At 32.7% G+C, this 23,892-nt stretch overlaps 1 protein-coding gene across 1 annotated transcript in view; it reads right to left on the bottom strand.

Moving 5' to 3' along the window:
* Window positions 1-23,892, bottom strand: part of LOC100919523 (24-hydroxycholesterol 7-alpha-hydroxylase) — a 137,111-nt gene that overhangs the window by 96,888 nt on the left and 16,331 nt on the right. Inside the window, exons 4-5 of the mRNA XM_003769128.3 lie at window positions 16,847-16,996; window positions 13,286-13,373 (exon numbers count right to left, since the gene is read on the bottom strand). Of these exons, the coding sequence (XP_003769176.1) occupies window positions 13,286-13,373; window positions 16,847-16,996 (238 nt within the window). The remainder of the gene's footprint in view (window positions 1-13,285; window positions 13,374-16,846; window positions 16,997-23,892) is intronic.

Raw genomic sequence — 23,892 nt, 5'->3', positions numbered from 1 at the left:
CATTTACTTTTTTTGTTTGTTTGTTTTTTTCTTTGATTCTTTTTTATCAAAATGAGCAAAAAATTAAAGCAAACTCTAACTATAGATAGCTTCTATATGGATAGAGAGCAGACTTCAAACACCGAGGAGACTAAAAACAGATTGCTTCCAGATCAATCCCCAAAGGAGGATATGATCTGGTCCCCAACACACAAGACTCTCATAGAAGAAATTTAAAAGGCTCTTACAAGAGAGCTAGAAGAAAAATGGGGAAAGGAAAGGGAAGCTGGGCAAGAGGGTCTGGGTAAGTCATCCCACTCATTTAAAAATAAAGTGGATAAAGAAATCGAATCCCTGAAAAACAGAATTAATGAATTGAAAAAAGTAAACTATTCCAAGGAAAACAGAATTAGTGAATTGGAAAAAATAAAAATAAAATGGGTGAAATGGAAAAAAATTCCATAGAACAAAACAATGCACTTAAAAACTCAATTGGACACTTAGAACAAGAAATAAAAAGTAAGTGAAAAAAATAATTCATTAAAAAATAGGATTGAGTAAATGGAAATGAATGACTCAAGGAGACACCAAGAATCAGTCGAGCAAAACAACAACAAAAAATGAAACAATGGAGAAAAATATTAATACCTACTTGGGAAAACAACAGACCTGGAAAATAGATCTATGAGAGATAATCTGAGAATTATTGGACTTCCTGAAAATTATGATGAAAAAAAGAGCCTAGACACTATTTTCCGGGAAATCATCAAAGAGAACTGCACAGATGTTATAGAAACAGGGGGTAAAATAGACATACAAAGAATTCATTGATCACCAACTGAAAGAGACCCCAAAATCAAAACTCCAAGAAATATTGTGGCTAAATTCCAGAACTATCACACCAAGGAAAAAATACTACAAGCATCTAGGAAAAAAAAACAATTCAAATATAGAGGAGCCACAACAAAGATTACTCAAGATCTAGCAGCGTCCATATTAAAGGATCAAAGGGCCTGGAATCTGATATTCTGAAGGGCTAAGGAACTTGGTATGCAGCCAAGAATAACTTATGCAGCCAAAATGAGCATTTTTTTCCAGGGAAGAAGATGAACATTCAATGAAATAGGTGAATTTCATCAATTTCTGATGAAAAAACCAGAACACAATAAAAAGTTTGATCTTCAAATATAGAACTCAAAAGAAACATAAAAAGGTAAAAAGAAATCTTAGGAACTATATTTCTGTTATGAATATACATAAAGAACACATGTATAATTTGGTTTTACAGTTATAATATAAAAAAGAAACTAGAGGTAGAAAAGAAATTGTACCAGAAAAAGGGTAAAGTGGGGGTACTACATCTCATGAAGAGGCAAAGAAAAACTAAATTAACAAAAAAAATATGATCATCTCAATAGATGCAGAAAAAGCGTTTGACAAAATCCAATATCCATTCCTAATAAAAACACTTGAGAGTATAGGAATAAATGGACTTTTCCTTAAAATAGTCAGGAGCATCGATTTAAAACCATCAATAAGCATCATATGTAATGGGGATAAACTGGAACCATTTCCAATATGATCAGGAGTGAAACAAGGCTGCCCTTTATCATCATTATGATTCAATATTGTATTACAAACGCTAGCTTCAGGAATAAGAATTGAGAAAGACATTAAAGGAATTAGAGTAAGTAATGAGGAAACCAAATTATAATTCTTTGCAGATGATATGATGGTATACTTAGAGAACCCCAGAGATTCTACTTAAAAGCTATTAGAAATAATCCACACCTTTAGCAAAGTTACAAGATATTAAATAAATCCACATAAACCCTCAGGTTTTTATATATCACCAACAAAATCCAACAGCAAGAGATACAAAGAGAAATTCCATTCAAAATAACTGTCGATAGCATAAAATATTTGGGACTCTATTTGCCAAAGGAAAGTCATGAATTATATGAGCAAAACTATAAAACACTTTCCACACAAATAAAGTCAGATCTAACCAATTGGAAAAATATTAAATGCTCTTGGATAGGCTGACAATACTATGTAAACTAATCTATTTATTTAGTGCTATACCAATCAGAATCCCAAGAAACTATTTTAATGATGTAAAAAAACTAACAACAAAATTCATATGGAAGAACAAAAGGTCAAGAATTTCAGGGGAACTAATGGAAAAAAAAAATCAAATGAAGGTGGCCTAAACTAGATCTAAGCTATATTATAAAGCAGCGGTCACTAAAACCATTTGGTATTGGCTAAGAAATAGACTAGTTGATCAGTGAAACAGGTTAGGTTCACAGGACAAAATAGTCAATAACTATAGCAATCTAGTGTTTGGCAAACCCAAAGATCCCAACTTTTGGGATAAGAATTCACTCTTTAACAAAAACTTCTGGAAAAACTGGAAATTAGTATGGCAGAATCTAGGCATGGATCCACACTTCACACCATACACCAAGATAAGGTGAAAGTGGGTTCATGATGTAGGAATAAAGAATGAGATTATAAATAAATTAGAGGAACATTGGATAGTTTATCTCTCAGACTTGTGGAGGGGGAAGGAATTTATGACTAAAGAAGAACTAGAGATCATTATCACAAAATAGAAAATTCTGATTATATCAAATTAAAAAGCTTTTGTACAAACAAAACTAATGCAGATAAGATTAGAAGGGAAGCAATAACCTGGGAAAACATTTTTACAGTTAAAGATTCTGATAAAGGCCTCATTTCCAAAATATATAAAGAAATGACTATAATTTATAAGAAATCAGGCCATTCTCCAATTGATAAATGACAATTTTCAGATGATGAAATTGAAACTATTTCTACTCATATGAAAGAGTGTTCCAAATCACTATTGATCAGAGAAATGCAAATTAAGACAACTCTGAGATACCCCTACATACCTGTCAGATTGATTAAGATGACAGGAAAAGATAATGATGACTGTTGGAGAGGATGAGGGAAAACTGGGACACTGATACATTGTTGGTGGAGTTGTGAATGGATCCAGCTATTCTGGAGAGCAATTTGGAATTGTGCTCAAAAAGTTATCAAACTGTGCATATCCTTTGATCCAGCAGTGTTACTACTGGGCTTATATCCCAGAGAGATATTAAAGAAGGAAAAGGGACCTGTTGGTGCAAAAATGTTTGTGGCATCCCTTTTTGTATTGGCTAGAAAATGGAAATTCAGTGAATGTCCATCAATTGAAGAATGGTTGAGAAAATTGTTATGGAATAACATGATTGTTATGGAATATTATTATTCCATGAAAAGTGACCAGCAGGATGAATACAGAGAAGCTTGGAGAGACTTGCATTTCTAAGTGAATGAGTAGAACCAGGAGATCATTAATACTTCAACAACACTACTGTATGAGAATGTATTCTGATGGAAGTGGATATCTTCATCAAAGAGAAGATCTAATTCAGTTCCAACTGATAAATGATGGACAGAATCAGCTATACCCAGAGAAGAAACACTGGGAAATGAATGTGGACTACTTGCATTTTTGTTTTTCTTTCCAGGTTATTTTTACCTTCTGAATCTGATGGTTCTTGTGCAACAAGAGAACTGTACGGATCTGCACACATATATTGTATCTAAGATATACTTTAATATGTTTAACATGTATGAGACTGCCTGTCATCTAGTGGAGGCCGTGGAGGGAGGGAAGGGAAAAGTTGGAACAGAAGTGAATGCAAAGGACAATGTTGTAAAAATGACCCATGCATAGGTTCTGTCAATAAAAAGCTATAATAAAAAATGCAAATTAAAACAATTCTGAAGTATTACCTCATACCTATTAGATTGAGTAATAGGACAGAAAAGGAAAATGACAAATAGTAAAGGGGATATAGGAAAAATGAAACATTAATGCATTGTTGGTGGAATTGTGAACTCTTTCAACCATTCTGTAGAGCAATATGGAACTTTGCTCAATGGACTACAAAATCATGCATAATCTTTAACCTAGTAATATCACTATTAGGTATGCATCTCAAAAGAGATTTTTAAAAAAGGAAAAGAACCTTTAAGTACAAAAATATTACTTACTTTCTGGGGGCAAAGAATTTGACACTAAGGGGATGCCCATCAATTGGGGAATGGCTGAACAAAATGTGTTATGTGATCATAATAGAATATTATTGTGCTATAAGAAATGATGAGCAGGATGTTTTCTGGAAACCTTGGGTTGTTGTATTGTTTGTCTATGTTTTCTTTCACAATATGACTTATTAAGAAAATGGTTTGCATAACTACACATATATGACTTATAACATATTGCTTGCCTTTTAGATGAGGGGAGGTGGGAATGAAAGAAAGGAGAGAATATGGAACTCAAAGTTTTAAAAAAACAAATGTTAAAAAATGTTACATATAACTGGAGAAAAGTAAAAATACTAAATAAATTAAGAAAAAACCAATACAGAATAAAAACCAAAAAACAAACAAACAAACAACAACAACAACAAAAACATATTTCAACCACAATAACCTATCATAGCTGACTGAGGGACAGCTAGGTGGTGCTATAGTGCATAGAGTGCTGAGTCTGAAGTCACAAAGACATCTTCCAGCTATGTGACTGAACAAGTCGTTTAATCATATTTGTCTCCATTTCCTTGTCTAAAAATGAACTGGAAGAAGTAATGGAAAACCCCTTCAGTGTCTTTGCCAAGAAAACCCTAAATGGAGTCAAAAAGGATCAGACAAAATTGAAATGACTGAATAACAGACTGAATCTTGGAAGCAGTGATGAAAAAACCCACTGTCTGTTATTGTCAGACATCAAAGAACTTTGCAAAAATATTTTTAAATAAGGTCACTACTCCAATTTTTTTTTGTTTTGAAAAATAGTTAATTTTCATAAAAATGCCTTATGTTAATATAATGGGTTTAATAATACTAATTTTAAATGAATTAACAAATGAATAATCAATTAAAATATAGATGAATTAATAAACTGATCAATTTTAAAACTTATCAGTAACTGTAACCCATATATATAGAAAAATTCTGAAAGATTTTCAAAAATGTTTATGGGTTTAAAGGGGTCTTGGGAACTATTGGTTTACAGGAAAGAACATGGGTTTTTATGTCCAAAGTTCTGTTTGCACATTTTTACTTTGCTAATATTTACATGCTCACATTAGTGCCCCAGAAGATATTTTTTCATTGCCTATTCCCCTGTAAAAATGAGGGGGCTGGATTAAATATTACTTTTACTGAAAAAGTCATTGATCTTAGATGTGTCGTATCAGGGTCTTCATTGAATCTGAATTTTAAAACTTTCAGAAACTGATTTGTAACATACCTCTAACATCTCATCTTTATTTAAAGTCAAATTTAGAAAGACAATATGATATAGTCAATAGAGAACCAGTCTTAGAGGAATTAAGATCTAGGTTCAAGTCATGCCTCTGAGAGATACTGATGGTGTGACTTTCTATAATTCATCCAACCTTTCAATGCCTCAGGCTAAGAATGGAAGTTTCAGAAAAGTGACAACTTGCAGGAAAATAAGTTTCCTCCTTATGAGTTCCAGATACCAATAAAACACAAATTAAAAATCATGAGAGAATAAATAGGACGTATTAATTTAGAGCAATGAAATTACATAATATGCACAATGTACAGTATTCTTATTGCAGATCCTGTGACCAGTATAAAATTAGTTAGAGAAAATAAGAATATAAATTGGGTCCTATGGCTTATATAACTGGTCTAGTTCATATGAAAAAAAACAAATTACTTTTAAAATTGCCTATTATTTTTGTTATGCCTTTAACCTAAGTTATTGTTTGAAACATAAAACTGCCTAAGAATTGTACAAGCATTAATTGTTTTGATTTTGTGGTTAAAGAGTCTAATACCATAGGCACATACACCATAGTATGAAATGAAAAAAAAGTATGTATATAAATTATATGGCATTATGGGGAAAAAATTTTTGACTTTGGGAGTCAGGGGTTTTGATTCTACTTCTGCTGCCACTTAATTATAATGATCTTGGGTAACTCCATTTTTATGGGCTCTAATTGCCTCATATGTAAAGTGAGAGGGTTGGATTAGATGACCTTTTAACACACTTAGGGGAAAATAGGAACCACAATTGTTTCATGTGGTCATGGTGGACTAACAATGTAAAAATGCCTAGAAGTCACTTGGTCATCTGATATGACAGAAGGCCCATCCCCAATGCAAGGACATAGTATGGCAAATGTATTATGATTACTGCACTAGTATAACAGTTAGTTCATTTTCTTGGGAAAATAATCCTGAAAGGCTGCAAGGCTATAGCTTATATCACTATTCTTGCTGAATGCCTTCTAACCTCAATTTGATGGCATCAAAAATAACTTTACAGTGATATTTCTGAAGCAGAATATTTAGGAAAATCTTCTCACTTCTCTCAGCACTAGAATATTCTACTTTCTTTGAAGATACCCATCATAAAGCCAGACAATGTGGACAGAAGCTATACTTGCAGTTCAAGATGGTATGATTTAAAAGAATGTTGTAATAGCAATAGCAAAAAAATTATCTAATGAATTGAATCTGATGACTAATATCAGGGACTAGATCTTCAGAGTTCATTATGTTGGTTTCAACGATCAGCATGTCTTCCATTTTTTTTCTAGTTCATTCCATAATTTGAAGATACTTATTTCAAGTTCTTAAGTGCTTCAGGCCATAATTAAATCAACACCTTCCACCAAGATTTAAATTGGCCAGAAAGAGAGCTCTCTACTTTTTCTTTTAATATCTTTCTAATTTTCAAGTAGGTACTAAAATATGCTTCCCATTCTCCTCTTTCCTTCATCCCATAGAATCCTGGAGCCCAACCCAGGACCTTGCCACTCTCTTGGAAGTGGCAGAATCCCTTTAATCCCCAAATTCAGTGGTCAACACAGAATCTCAAAAGTTTTCATATTAGTTATCCACATTTTAATATTTCTCAATTCACATGTCCACACTGTCAAGCCTGATTGTCAAAAGCTGACTATCCAAAAATGCAAATCAAAGGGTAGATTACTCCTCTGGTTTTGGAATAGATGTAACAGGTAGAGATCTCTAAGGGAGATAGGGAATGGTTTAAGATTCCCTTAATCTTAAGAGATCTTTAACCACAGGTTAAAAAAGGATCTCAATGTAAACAGAGAATCTCCAATGAAAAAGTGTGAATATCCAAATGACCCTAAAGTTATGGAAGCTAATAATGAAGATAAAAATAGGATATGGAGACACCTGTGCCTGGGTAGAATAGCTAAAGTATACTGTGAAGAGTTGGAATAAAAGTAATTGCTATTCTTGTGCCACAGCTTACTCTTCTACCCAGATGGTACCATTCCCCTTAGGCATGGAGAAAAAAGAAAGTGAATTCAAGTGCATGGTCCTCAGGGTGAAGGACCCCAAGACCTAGGGATCTTGTCTTCATTTATTCAAAGCTGGAATGTAACTGGGAATAACTGGTGATTTCTCAGAGATGAACATGCCTTAAAATGACCTTGGGTGTTATTATTCAGGAAATATTCCCTGATCTCTTCTGCCTGCAGCTTGGGTAGGCACCTGTGCACTAGTTCAATTAGCTATTCCATTTACCCTGGCATTCAAAAAAGGAAGTGAGGGTCAAACGGCCAATTTCAGAAGGAATAAGAGAGGCTTGTCATCTGGGTCATTTGATGAAAAAAATCTATCTAGATAGTATAGGAGTCTTGAGGGAAGTGCCTAATGAATTGAAGGTGAGAAATCAGATTGCTGCTGGGTTTGAATCATATACATCCTTGTAGTCAATTCTGTTTCCTTGTACTGAGATGTCCATCTCCTATAAGCTGTAGTAAAACAAACATTATCTGCATGTAGACATGGAACCCTGACAAACTCATTTTCTCTCTCAGGACATAAATATTTATCATAATTACTTAATTGCCTATGCCTAGTCAAGTCTCTACATTTTATAATTTGGCAGGCATCAAACTGAATTATCTGTGGAGTAGCTTCTTCCATGATGCTTATCCCATATCTTAACTGGGTATTTTCCATCCCCTTTAGTCCCAAATATTTTTGAAGCAAGGAGAAGGAAATTACTATAGCTATGTACTAGTTCATCAATAGCAACCGTCCTTCTCCCCACAGGATCAATAAGCCTCTCTCACTTGTTCCAGTGTAGTAATGTTTCTCATCCTTATCAGTGGAGGTACCTCCAGGTTTATCATAGCATCAATATTTTCAATATTATTAGAATGGTCCCAAGTGAGATTTTTCTTTAGTCTGTCAATGATTCTTTCAGGAAATATAATTGTCAGCATTATCAAATTTATAACTTCTATAATGTTACATACAGAAGTCCTACACTTATCTCTACCTAACCTCTAAACAAAGAAATCTCTTCTCTATATCATTCACAAATAAAAATCAATTCAAGATCTTCCAGCCTCCCTTTGTTTTCCATTACAAAGTAACCTTTAAGGCAGTGTTTCCCAAACTTGTGACATATGTGTACCCCTTCAATAATTTTCATAATGCTGAATACCCCTTGTCAAAAAAATGGATGTATTTTAATAACAATCAGAATATATTTATTTTTTCTTTTTTTGGTACATACACAAAATAATAATAAACGAAAAATAAAATTATTCATAATAAAATATAAATCCATGCCAGAAGTTTTGCCGCATGTGGAGGAAGAGCAGTTGTTGGAATTGGCTTCAGACAGATTCTTGAAAAATAACATAAGGAGTGTATTTTAACATCATTCTGGTTACAAATGCAACATGTGTATTCTGTTTTAACAGGAAAAGTTCTGAAATACATCTTGCCTTTTCCAACTTCATATTTATGTGAAGTTGCTTTTTTCAGCATTTGTAGACATTAAGTCGAAAAAAGGAATAGACTATTGCACATGGAGCCGCATCTCAGATTAAAATTAACAACCAGAGAATCAAATTATAACAATCTGTTATCTGAGCACATCCTTCTATATAAAAAAATAATCAAAATCAGTGGGACTTATTAAAGCACATAACAAACCTTTCCTATAAGAAAAATCGCACAAAAGCTAAAAATACATAGGCGCCTGGAGAAGCCACTAACTATTAACAAAGTAAGTTGTCTCCGTAACAAAGTAAGGTATATTCACATCGTGTCACACCACACCATCTCATGACTCACAAGGTTGTCTTGACTTGACTCATGAGAATTAGACGCAGCTAAGCACAGTGCAGTGCATATCCCCACCAAACTCCGGTGCAACATGTACCCCCACCAAACTCTTCCTGTACCCGTGGGGGTACATGTACCACACTTTGGGAAACACTATCTTAAGGGATTAGAACCCCTTTTAACAGTTCATTCCTGGAATTCATCCTCTTGTCCTTTGACTCAGGTGTAATGAATCCAAAAATTCTTGATTGTCTGGACTGCTGTTTTCATAGTCAACAATACTTGATAGAGTTTTTTTTCCATCAGGCTTAAGTTTGATTTCTTTCAAGGATTTAAAAAAATATTTTCTTATTTATTTTCCTCATTTTTCTTTTCTCTAAATATCACCTACTTATTGCAGCAAAGTTACTCCTTTTGGTACTAGAAATTTTTCTAACAATTGTTCCAAAAGTTGTCCAAATAGATTTGGGGACTCTATAAAAATCCTTGAGGTAAAACAGTTCAACTAAATTATTGCTTTCTTCCTATAAAAGAATTTTCCTATTCAAAAACAAATAAATCTACTTTCTAGAGCTAGAGGGCAGGCCCAAAAGTTATCCTTTAAATCTATCATTACTAAACCATCCATCCTAGAGTGGAATTTTTCCCATGATAGTATAAAAATCCAGTCCCTTCCCCCCTTCCATGGAAATAGGATATTGTCTTACTCACACCACCTCACCTTCTCTTTTTACGGTCACCTTTAGTGACTTTTAGACCTCATGTGTTTTCTTGTCTAACCCAGACTATCAGGAAAAACTATTTAGTTTTACTCTTCTTCTGTTAATAAAGCTATTTATACTTGCATTTCCTAGCCATACATTTCCATTTTAAAAGTCAGTTTTACTATTAAATACTTTCCAAATAAATTACTCTCTGCCTCAGGAATTAATAATAATTAACTCTTCTTTTAATTATAACTTAATAGGTTCAAATATGGGTACTAAAAACCCCTCTCCTTCTACTCCTGAAAGTTTAAGTTTCTGAGTGTAAAATCATACCATTTTTGGTTTCAGGTAGTCCCATACATATTAAATATGTTAAAGTATATGTTAAAAACAATATATGTATACCTATGTATACAGTTATCTTGTTGCACAAGAAAGATCAGATTTAGAAAGAAGGTTAAAAATAACCTGAGAAGAAAAACCAAAAATGCAAGCAAACAATAACAGAAAGAGTGGAAATGTTATGCTGTAGACCATATACATTTCCCAATGTTCTTTCTCTGGGTGTAGCTGGGTTCTGCCATTACGGATGAATTGATCCAACCATTCTAAAGAGCAATTTAGCATTATACCCAAAGGGTTATCAAACTGTGCACACCCTTTGAATCTAGGAATGTCTATATTGGGTCTGTATTCCAAAGAGATCATAAAAAGGGAAAAGGACTCACATGTACAAAAATGTTTGTAGCTGCCCTTTTTGTAGTGACAAGGAACTGGAAACTGAGTGGCTGCCCATCAGTTGAGGAATGGCTGAATAAGTTATAGCTTATGAATATTATTGTTATATAAGAAATGATGAGCAGGATGATTTTAGAGAGGCTGGGAGAGACTTACATGAACTGATGCTAAGTGAAATGAATAGAACCAAGAGAACATTGTACATAGTAACAACAAGAACATGTGATGACCAACTCTGATGGATTTGGCTCTTTTCAACAATGAAGTGATTCAGGCCAATTCCAATACACTTGTTATGGATGGCCACTGAATGTGGATCACAGCAACCTTTGTTGTTGTTGTTTGTTGCTTATTTTTTCTCTCATTTTTTCCTTTTTGATCTGAGTTTTCTTGTGTATTATAATAAATATGGAAATATGTTTAATAGAATTGTATATGTTTAACCTATGTTGGATTATTTGTTATCTAGGGTAGAGGGAAGTGGGGAGGGAGGGAGAAAAATATGGAACATAAAATTCTGCAAGGGGGAATGTTGAAAACTATCTTTGCATATACAGCAATATATTGAAAAATAAAAAGATATTATAAAAAAGAAACACAAGATCTCATATCATACTCAAACTAAAGTAAACAATGTATGTCATTCTGAAAACCTTAAAATAGTATATAAAAGTGAGATGTGACGATGACCCAAATTGAATTTCTATTTAAGAGAATTAAGTAGGAAAATTAGCAGAACTCAAGTTAGAATGTTTACTGTGACAGTTTTTTCTTGATTTGGAGACTAATCTTCATTAAAAAAAAAATCTGTTTATTGGTATTTGTCATTTATGTAGTTTCAAGAAGCTGTGAGAAAACCACAAAAATATAAAATGAATAATTAAGGCCATTCCTTACTATTTTTATTCCATTGGTTCTATCCCTAATCCCATATACAACCTTAAGATGTTTTGGGCACATGTTCAATATTTTGGTATCAGAGCTGGATATAGTTATATAGTAGAACCTAAAAAAACTACAGAATTCAAGTACCAGCCATTTTCCTGAGCAATTCTCTCCCCTTTTTGCCCATTCACCATTTCATCAATTCTATTTTTCATCAATCCTCTTATTTAAGCTTTTAAGTCTATCTACTGAACACTCTTTATTTGATTGTTTCCTATCTGCCAAAACTATCAGGTAAACATAAAAGAAAACAAATTACAAAGATAACTACAGCATATCAGAATCTAAAGTCCTCGAAGGCAGGTGCTAGCTTATTTTTATCTCTGTATCCTTACCAATTAACACAGAATTTAACACAAAGTAATAATGAATTTTGAATGGAAACAAATCATAAAATACACAAAGTGGGGTTTTTGCAGTTTTCCCTGTAAAAGTCAGACACACCATGCTATAATAATATGAAAAGTGAAAAATTTGTCTATTTCTTTATGACAAATTAAAACTTAGTTTTTCTTTTCTCAATTCAAGTGATCAGTAATACCCTAAGTCTTGCAGAGCAGGAAAAAAGCACATTATTCTAAGATAATTTACTATTTGGAAAATTTCAACCATAACCTTGAAAAACAGAACTCTGATTGTCCTGACTGTGAATGTTGGCCTATTATTCTCATTTTTATGAATTTCTCTTTGAGTTTTTGGCACAAAATTCTCAACTAAAACCAGGCTAATCCCCATCTGGATATAAAACAGAAAATTTCCCAATTTTATAAGCAAGGTTGCTAACATGATCTGCCTTCTTGTTTAACTTTCTGGTACCATGAATAAAAGTAATTAAATAATTTTACTGGGTGGAAAGAATACTTAAGACTCCACTGCAAATTTTTCTTTCTTTACACCAAGGTGCTATCCATAGAATAGCAGGAAACAGTAGGTTGCAAAGCCTATTTCTGGCAATCTTTGCTATACAACTGAATTTTATAGATTCCTTTGACTCCTTTTTGATGGTTTCTTTAAAGAATAGAAGGCATGAGATGATCTTAAAGATCATCTGGCCCAATCTTTTCATTTTACATATGAGGAAAATAAAGTCCAGAGAATTGAAATTACTTTCCATAGCAATACTAATGATTAGAACCTAGAACCATGGCAGCTTTACTCTGTCTACTGTTATTTGCACAACACCCATGATGCTATCCTCTATTTGAAAAAGAAAAAAAAATCTATTTATAGATGTGATAAATTGACTTTTATAGAATTTTTTTCCTCTTTACTTCATCTACCACTTCTTTTTTCTCTCCACTTTCTTACCTTTCCTCACTTTATTCCTTTTGTCTTGGATGGACTTTCTTTCCCTGCCCAGTATTCTTACCCAACAATTCTTGAAATCATCTCTTTAAAACATAACTCAAGGATCAGTCAGCCTCTTCCTTGAAACATAGCTGATTTCATCACCCCAAGAGATTCACAACTACACAGACTTCTTAAAGCAATTTCTTTGGCATCTCCTTCAAAATGATCACATTCTGTCTTACATCCTATTTTTGGTAAATATTGTTCCTTACCCCACCTCTATAGTCATTATGTCTTATATCTCTTTGTTCTTAAAATGATGCAATGTGTTTGCAGAAGTGTTCAATAAATGTTATATATTACATTGAAAAACTCAAAATAATTCCATATTTTAATTCAACTAAATATTTATATATATTTAACAAAGACTTAAAAATACTTACCAGATCATCTGAACTTTCGACCCTCTCTAGATCAGAAATTCTTTGTTCAAGTAGATTTAGAAGCCACTTTTTGGATTTTGTCCATTTTCTATGGGTGATAAGAGTAGTTAGAAATTCATTTTAAAAGTATTTTTGATGTAGCTAGCACCATAATTATAGATCATAGTAGAGGGTGTTATATTGCTACAAAAATTATTTCCATGAGTTCCTCTTTTAGATAAATGATAATGTTGCCTTAATATGTTTTGTAAATTATCTTTGATGAAGAAAACAGGTTCATACAAAGTGCTCTGTCCAATTCCACTCATTAATTTTTGAGAAAGAGTCTATCTTAAATCTCATAGGAACCATGGAAAGTAGTGAGATGAAACCTATTACTAGACCATGGTTATGGATGGGTGTAACTTTTTCAAAAGAAACAGGATGGGTAAAAGGATATGTATGTTAATAAAGTATACACATATGAGAAATTTCAGGAACTAGAGCAGAAAAGCAAAATAAAGAATATTTAAGTGAACAAAATAAGAAGAAATGTTATTTTTATCAATGGATACCACCAGGACAGAAAGATAAATAGATAAGGATTTTAGAAAACACCACAAGCCTGGGGCAGAAGTGTGACAGACATGTGGAACTTCAGTTATCTAGAAATGTGGTAGCATTTTCATCCAAAAGCAGAACCATTACAAAAGCTAATAACTTCTTGACTTGCCTTAATAAAAATTCATCCTTCAAAAGGTGGAGTAATCAATAAAGGCAGATTCCATTTCAGAAGTGATTCTCAATACCAGGGAAGAAATGGTGAGGACAGTGGAATTGTTTGGAAAGCCTAATATTTTTTGTTTTTTGCAATCTTTGCTATAAAGCTGAATTTTATAGATTCCTTTGATTCCTTGTCAATGATTTCCTACAGAAAAGTGACATTGTATTCTGGAGTTTGTGATAAGGAAAATAACTCTGTGAAATTATGCGACTATACCCTGGATTTGGGGAAAGCAGATTCCAAAGGATTCAGAAGAAAAATAGCTAGGATCCCCTGGACTAAAATGCTTCGGGGAAAAAATGAAAGATATGAATTAGGTGATAATACAACTGGATGGATTCAGACTGGGTGGGATGAGAAGAATCAAAGGAAAGTATTGTTAATGATACCATATCACTGTGAAAAGAATTTCCTAATAGAGTACTCCAGGAATCCATGCTTGGCCTTGCACTGTTTGGCACTTTTATCAAATACTTGGATTGAATCATTTGATATATAATATAGTCATCAAATTTGCAAATGACACAAAGCTGATAAGATAACATATCATGTGACAATCAGAATCTTAATAGATTTTGTTATTCTAAAGCAACCGTGTTGAATACTCAATCACCATCTACATTTTGCTGTTATTCAGTCATTTCAGTCCTATCAAATTCTTCATGAGTTCATTTAGAATTTTCTTGGCAATAACACTGGAGTACTTTGCCATTTCCTTCTCCCGATCATTTAACAGATAAGGAAAGAGATGCAAACAGGATGAAATAGCTTACCCAGGGTCACACAGCTAGTAAGTCTAAGGTCATATTTGAACTTAAGAAGAGAAGTCTTTCTAACTTTCAGGCACAGGATTCTATGTACCGTGCCACCTAGCTATTCATCTATGTTTTTCTGTAGTTTTACTTATTGGGTTAGATATTTTTCAATTACATCATATTCTAGTTTGAGACACATTCAGGAATTTCGAGGACCCCATTCAGCCTTTGGTTAACTGTTTGATATTTCTGTTCTAGAGAACAGAAGAAAACATAATCAGATGAACTTAAAAAGAAATAAATATAAAGTTTTGCTTTGGGTACAAAAATCTATATCATGAGTATGATGGAGAAGTATGGATAGAAAGGAAGTGTTTTGAAAAAGACATGAATATTTTGGTAGCTTGCAAGCTACCAAAATGAGTTGGCAGTGGAAAAAGAAAAAAAGCAAATTAAAAACTTGGACTACATTAAGAGAAGCAAAGTTTCCAGGAAGAAAGAGGTGAAAATCACCAACAAGAAACTAGATAATTGGGGCAGCTAGGTGGATAGAGCACCCACCCTGAAGTCAGGAGGACCTGAGTTCAAATCTGGTCTCAGATGCTTAACACTTCCTAGCTATGTGACCTTGGGCAAGTTACTTAACCCCAATTTCCTCAGCCAAAAAAAAAAAAAAGAAAGAAAAGAAAGAAAGAAAAGAAGCTAGATAACATTTTTATTGGTCAAGGCAAACTGGGGATGCCTTTGGTATAAGGGGTAAAATTAATGGCCAATGAAGTCTTATCCAATTTTCAAATTCTGTGATCCTCTGAAAGATCCCAAAATGTTCTAGCAAGCCTAAATCACCCTCTTTGCGAATCTGACACATTGTTTCTGATTTTGTTCCTTTGAAACCAGCCTAATTCTTTCTTTACATGACAGCCTTTCAAATTACTGAAGGCAGGGGTATCATTTCCTTACTGAGTAGTCTCTTTCCTGGGCTAAATATGTCTAATTCCAAATTATTGGAATTTGAGATTCTTTACATTCTGGTTGTTCCACTCTGGATATTCTCCAGCTAAACTACTTGACTCATGTGATCAGAAAAAAAAATAAGATAACCTAGATGAGATCTGGTGAGGAGAGAATACAAGAGGAACCAGAAGAAATAGGTGAAATTTGCCATTAGAGCTTGATGTTAAGAAAAACATTCTAATAATCTGAGGTCTCTAGAAAGGGGCTATTTCAAAGGGTGGTGAGTTCCCTCTCTTAAAGGTTCCACATATAAATGGCTAATCACTTGTCAAATACAATATATTGGGGATATCTTTTGTATAGGAGTTGAAATTAGTGATGGATAAGGTGCTTTTCAACTTTTAAGTTCTGTGATTCTTTGAAAATATGGCAAACTTTGTGAGAACAAGTGTCAATACATAAGGAACAAATACTACTAAGTTTAGGTAAATGGAAGAAAATATTGTATATATTAATGGAGAAGAAAACATGTATTTACTTTCTTTAGGGGGAGAGGACCAGGTGGGGTGGAGAAAACTTGACAGTTACAAATTCAAAACCTGTCAAAACATTAGTATTGAATTATTTTCTTTTATATCAATTTTATATTGTGAAAAATAAACTATTAACTTAAACCAGCTATGAGAAATAGTTTGTCATCCCCATATATCACTTTATTTTTTAAAAAGGAGTAAGGACAACAATGTCTGGTTCTCATTGTTTTTAACAGTCTCTGCAGTTAAGGCATAATGCCATTCTTATCTTTAAAACTGATAATGAACTGCAACTGAAGAAGTATAAAAAAGGAACAAAACATTAACATTTCATTTTCCTACCTTCCTCATAAAAATAAGAAAAAAAAAGTATTTCCTCTTTGTACTTCCAAGTTAAAAAATTATAAAGAAATATCTTTGTTCTTCATATACTTAAAATCTTGCCTATGACATTATGTGGTCTCTAAGTTTTTCTTGACTGCAGTCATCCTTTCTTTAGTATGACCAAGTGAACAGAATTATGTCCATGAATGAATTAGATAAAATAATTTTCTACCTTAAGAAACATTCTGGAATCTGACTCCCATATTGAAAACCATCATCATAAATCTTAAAATGCTCATGGAATTCTTGAATTTTCTTCTGCGTTGTTGGATATAAGCCTTTTCCAAAAACAGCATTCACTGTGACAGGATACAGGGTATTCCTAAGGAAAACAAACAACCAAATCAATCATAGGATCATAAGTCCATGGCTGTAGAGTTGGAAGGGACCACTGACTAACAGTAGTCTAACTAACAAATAATGAATGAACAAATATTTCTTCATTTATTTTCTTAATAAATATTTATTATTTTCTTAGTATCAGTATATGCTTGAAATTAGCTATTTTAGAAGACACAGAGACAAATACAAAATGGCTCCTGATTGTGAATACATCCAACCATTCTGGAGAGCAATTTGGAACTATGCTCAAAAAGTTATCAGACTGTGCATACCCTTTGATCCAGCAGTGTTACCACTGGGCTTATATCCCAAAGAGATATTAAAGAAGGGAAAGGGACCTGTATGTGCAAGAATATTTGTGGCAACCCTCTTGTAGTGGCCAGAAACTGGAAACTGAGTAGATGCCAATCAATTGGAGAATGGCTGAATAAATTGTGCTATATGAATATTATGGAATATTATTGTTCGGTAAGAAATGACCAACAGGATGATTTCAGAAAGGCCTGGAGAGACTTACACGAACTGATGCTGAGTGAAACGAGCAGGGCCAGGAGATCATTATATACTTCAACAACAATACTATATGATGATCAATTCTGATGAACCTGGCCATCTTCAGCAATGAGATGAACCAAATCAGTTCCAATGGAGCAGTAATGAATTGAACCAGCTACACCCAGCGAAAGAACTGTGGGAGATGACTAAGAACCATTACATTGAATTCCCAATCCCTATATTTTTGCCTGCCTGCACTTTGGATTTCCTTCATAGACTAATTGTACAATATTTCAGAGTCTGATTCTTTTTATACAGCAAAATAACGGTTTGGTCATGTATACTTATTGTGTATCTAATTTATACTTAATATATTTAACATCTACTGGTCATCCTGCCATCCAGGGGAGGGGGTGGGAGGAAAGAGGAGAAAAATTGGAACAAAAGGTTTGGCAATTGTCAATACTGTAAAATTACCCATACATATAACTTGTAAATAAAAAGCTATGAAGAAAAAATGGCTCCTGGTCTCAAGAAGCTTGCGTTCAATCAGGAACAAAAACACTATTCTAAGCCCAGACCCCCAAAAATAAAATTCACTTTTGTATGAAGGAATGTGTTTTATAATCATTTCATTTTAATTAAATAATAACAGTAAATCCTAAACAAATTATACTGAGTTCTCAGAGAAAAGCATCATCAAGTTCCTTTAATATTTTGTTACTCAGGAACTTAATGGTAGCTAGGAGGTACAGTGGATAGGGTGCCAAGCCTAGAGTTAGGAAGAATTAATCTTCTTGAGTTCACATCCTCCCTTGGACACATAGTAGTTGTATGACCCCTTGAAAGTCATTTCCCTAGTTCTCACCTGCAAAATGAGTAGAAGAAGGAAATGGCAAAATCCTCCTATATCTTTCCCAAGAAAACTCCAAAATGGGGTAATGGAGAGTCAGGCATGACTTTAAAAAATGACTGAACAACAAAATCTGTTATCTGACTATGATTTCTGGTGGAGAGTAGGAAAAAGGTATTCTCCATCACTTAGGGAAAGTACCTAAGTCATTTCATCTTCACTCACCAATCTCCAAAATGGGTATCACACTAGAATTATATATATCATATTTCTAGGGCAGACACAATAGAGTGTCTAGCCTGGCATCAGGAAGACTGTTCCTAAATTCAAATATGGCCTCAGACACTCATTACTTGTGTGATCCTGGGCAAATCACTTAATCCACTTTGCCTCAGTTTCCTCATTTGTAAAATGAACTAGAAAAAGAAATGGCAAACTATGTCAAGAAAACCCCAAATGGAGACATAAAAAGTCAGATATGATTGAAATAATTGAATGATATATACCTAAGGATAAAAAATGGAAAGTAGAAGGCATCTTAGAGATCAATTCATTGACCTTTTCATTTAATAAAGGAAATATGGATTATGTAAATTGCCCAGGGTCACATAGACATTAAGAAAATGTGGGTCATATAGAAACTAAGAAAATGTCATAAGCAAAGGAACGAATCTGATTCTAAACCCCAAACACATTCCATACTATACTGTCTTCTCTATCCTGATTTCTGCTCCACAATCTTTATTTTTGGTTTCCTATCCCAAGGTCTTCTTTCTTTTCAAGCTTCCCATTACTACACTATGCCAGATTATTCAGACTCTTAAGTCATCCATATATTCTTCTCAGTCTTCAGAACTCAGTATCATTACTATCAACCATATGTTCTTTCCTCTCTCTCTTACTTATATCAAAGGAGAAAGTATATTTACCATTTACCAAAGTAAGGATAATGCCTTTTACCCACACTCCTAAGTTAATGGGAGCTTAAATGATAGTGGAGGAAGCAGAAATGAGTGAATAGTTGCAAGAGACATTGATAAGACTAAAAACCCCAAACCAAAATATCAGCAGGACTTGGTAACTTACTGGTTTGTGAGTATGGGGAAAGGTGAAGAGTCAGAGGTCATTAAATTTGAACCTTTTATCCCAATTCAAAATCAGTTAAAGAAAAAAAAACTTTAAACTCTTCATGCTTAGCTTTTGAAATAACTTCATTAATTTCAATAAAAAACTTGATTTCTGTGAAACTGGCAGTTGGATTCCCAGCTTTATGTTGATGCCTATAAATCTTTGGTGAGAGAGGGAAGGAGAAGGTGATGAGAAAGGTAGAAGGTAAGAGGCCAAAGGTACATATTAGTAGTTTGAGTTCTTGGCATAAAATTTCATCACCTAATATGTACTCTGAGTTCAATGAATGATAAGAATGGTCTCAATGCCAAATACAAAGAAAGACAGAAATACAATTCTTTTCAATGAGAAGAAACTACTAGCTGAGAAACAGCAAAGTGAAATATATTTAGGATAAATTAGTGGGGAAAGCTTTGAGTTTAAAGTCATGTGATATAAATTCAAATCCTGATTCTGAGAAGGACTACCTATGGGATATTGGCCCAGTTACTTTCATCACTGGTTTTGAAGTTTAACTGCTATAGCAGATTTTATAATGTCTTGACTTGGTAGTTATATGTTCCTGTTAGTAATGTATGAGAGGATATGTTTGCTATTTAGAATTTCTATCATTTTAAGTACCAAACTTCTTCCACAATTGTAAATAAATATTTCTTGCTAGAATATATGTATACAGGTGTGTATATACATATATGCACATATTCATCTATACATATAAACATATATATATAGATATACATACTCATATACATGTAGTTATGTATATACGTATATACACATACTCATATATGCATACTTGTACACATATATGCAGATATGTATATATACACATAATATATATACATATTTGCAGGTCTATAAATATATATATATATATATCCATATTTGCATATGCACACTCATACATATATATTCAGGTATGTATATACATATATACACATACTCATATATAGCAGCTATTTTGTTAAATGATTTTTTTTCTCCTTATTATAATGGAAGATTCTCCCCTTCACTCATCTACCATCTCCATCTCTAATTATGTCATCATGTATATGAAGAATATAAACTATGATTTTTGTTTTCTTCATACTTATGTAACTTTACTATTTTGCCTACTCAAGGACTGAAAATATCCTTTCCTGTTTCCAAAATTTTGTTCATGTTCAGATGAGTCCTATTGCGATCATTTTTATGTCTGCTTTTCTGGTAGCATTCTAGTTCTTAAAAATGATAGATTTCCACATACTATGCAGAAATATAAAGGCTAAGCTCTCATTCTAGTCTCACCATACACTTTGACTGAGTATTGCCCTAGGAGCCTTGAGAACTAAAAAAAAAGAAATATTTCTAATATTTATCAGAAAAGAGAGTCTTTTTGTATGTAAAAGGAAAGGTTTGCAAGTCATCTTGGATAGGAGAACATTTTTATTTAAATTTAAATTTTTTCAATGTACCAAAATTCCCTTTAAAAGTAAAGAAAAACTAAAATCTTGTGACAAATACACACACACACACACACACACACACACACACACACATATAATTAAACAATTGCGTTATAGAATTGGCCAAGTTCAAAAATGGTATTTTCAGTTAATGTGACAATTTGTTTTGCTTGTTTGTAACTGGTTTAGTTTTTCTTGCTTTTTCATTAGAATGGAGGAAAAGGTAAGGAGAAAATTTGGACCTGAAAATATAACAAAAATGAAATAGAATATGTCTTATTCTGTACCCTGTATTGAACTTTCTCTGTCAAGGGGTAAGTAACATGAATCATGATTTATTCCCTATAATTATGGTCAGTCATTATATTGATCACATTCTTAAATTTTTCAAATCTATTTGGTTTTACCATGATATTGTTATTCTATAAATTGTACTACTGATTCTGTGATTCATTCTGCATTATCTCACATAAGTTTTCTCAAATTTTGCCAAAATCATGGCCTTTGCAATCAGTTAAATCAGTTATGATTTTTCTAATCCTCTCCCCCTCAAAGAAGGCTACAACTGAGTACAGATTTATAGAGACAGAGAGATAGATATGTAGTTATACCATACCATAGTTTCACACTTAAATATGCCTATATATAGCATCACACTTAGAAATCTATAAACATACACACATACATATATATGTATATATATTCATACACACACACATATATATATATATATATATATATATATGATCATACTCTGCTTATTTCCTCCTATCATCTGTTTCTCTGTAGGTGGATAGCACCTTCTTTCATCTGTCCAAATTTTTCCATGCTTTTTTAAATCAACTAGTTCATCACTTCCTACACTACAAGAATATTCCAACCCCATCACATCCTATCTAAGAGATCATCTATGAAATATATTCCCCTAATTTTTTGCATTCCTTCTATTTTTGGCTGAATAGATTTTATTTATATGAGAAAATTAATTTAAAACTATTTAAATTATCCTTTTTAGAATTCAACAAAAATAATATATACCTTGCCTTATAATATAGTTAAAGATCTGTTGATCTACTTTATATCTTTTTCTTCTGATTCTTTGAAGTTCCTAACTTTTTGTTTTTCCAAATGGATTTTGTTATTTTTTCTAACTCAATAATTTTTTAGCAATTTAATTTGGATAACATTGAAAAATAGATCAGTTAGGTAAAACTTTGATTTAAAAAATTATATTGGCTTTACTTAACTATGAAAAAGAAATTTTACTTCAGTTATTTAAGTTTAAGGTTATTTGTATAAAATATGTTTTATCTGAGACACCAATACTGTTGCTAGAGTTGTGAGGTCTGTATCCAAAGAAAAATCATAAAAAAGGGAAAAGAACCCATATGTCAACAAAGTTTGTAACCTCTTTTTTGGTAGTAGCAAGGAATTAGAAATTGAGTGGATGTCCATCAGTTGGGGAATGGCTGAATAAGTTATGATATAAGAATGTTATGGAATATTCTTGTTTTACTAGAAATAATGAGCAGGCTGATTTTAGAAAAGTCTTGAAAGACTTATATGAACTGATGCTGAGTGAATGAACAGAACCCAGAGAACATTGTACACAGCAACAAGAAGATTTATATGATGATCAACTGTGATAGACTTGACTCTTTTCAACAATGAGGTGATTCAAAACAATTCCAATAGACCTGTGTTGAAAAAAGTGCCATCTGCATCCAGAGAGAAAACTATGGAGACTGTGGATCAAAAATAGGATTTTCACCTTTTGTTGTTATTGCTGATTTGTTTTTTCTTTATCAGTAATTTGTTTCCCTTTTGATCTGATTTTTCTTGTACAACATGACAAATACAAAAATATATTTAAAACAATTGCATATATTTAACCTATGTCAGATTACTTGCTGTCTTAGGAAGGAGGGAGATTAAAGGAGGTAAGGAGAAAAATTTGGAACATAAAGTTTTACAAATTGAATGCTGAAAATTATTTTTGCATGTATTTGACAAAATAGGAAAGAAAATTAATGCAAAAAAACCCAAAAATAAATAAAAGGTGTTTTATGTTTATGTTCATTTAGTTCCCGTGCCTTTTTAAGCAAGTATACATTCAGATATTTTTTAATGTCTAGGTATTTTAAATTGTCTAAAATAATATTGGATAATATTGCTAAAATAATGTATGTAGTTTCTCTATTTTTCATTTTTGATCAAATCTATTTTAGCTTTGAGATTATTACTATTCCTGCTTTTTTTAAAAAATAGGTTAAATTCTACTCCTGCCCTTTATTTTATCTTTGTGTGTATCTCTCATTTTTTTTTATGTTTCCTGAAAGCAACGTGTTGAATTTAATTTTTTTAATTTGCTATTCATTTCTATTTTGTTCTATTCTCATTCTAAACTACAATTACTTGTTGTATATTTTTCTCCTTTCTGTTTTTTCTCACTATCTTTCTCATCCCTTTTACCCTATTCCTCACTCCTCTGCTTTACTCTCACCTACTACTCTGCCCTCCTATTCCCTAACTCATTCCCCTTAAGAGTTCTTCCCCTATCCTCTCTCTCCACTCTTTCCCCTTGTCCTCTTATTTTTTCTGAATTAAGAAGGCTTTTATACTCTTCTTCTACATATGCATATGTGCATATATATGCTATCCTACTAGTTTCTTCTGTATCAATTTTTTCTTTTATTCATCAGTTGTATAAGATAATTATTCCTTTTTATGTCTTCCAAAGTTTTATTTTTTTTAGAATCATCCCATCTTACTCAGTTCAGACCCAGTCTTTCTTTCAAACTACTCATATAAAAATGACATGCATAGGTGGTGACACATCTTGACAAACACATGAATATATTTATATCCAATTTTTTTTAAAATTTAAAATTGTAGTTAGGGAATTCCCCAACAAAGTAAATTAGTATGATATTAGTATGTGTTGTAATGAAATGA

The sequence above is a fragment of the Sarcophilus harrisii genome, chromosome 4, assembly GCF_902635505.1.
Source record: "Sarcophilus harrisii chromosome 4, mSarHar1.11, whole genome shotgun sequence".
NCBI classification, from domain to species: Eukaryota; Metazoa; Chordata; class Mammalia; order Dasyuromorphia; family Dasyuridae; genus Sarcophilus; species Sarcophilus harrisii.
Note: the sequence above shows the minus strand (reverse complement) of the source record. Positions and strands in the feature narration are given on the sequence as shown.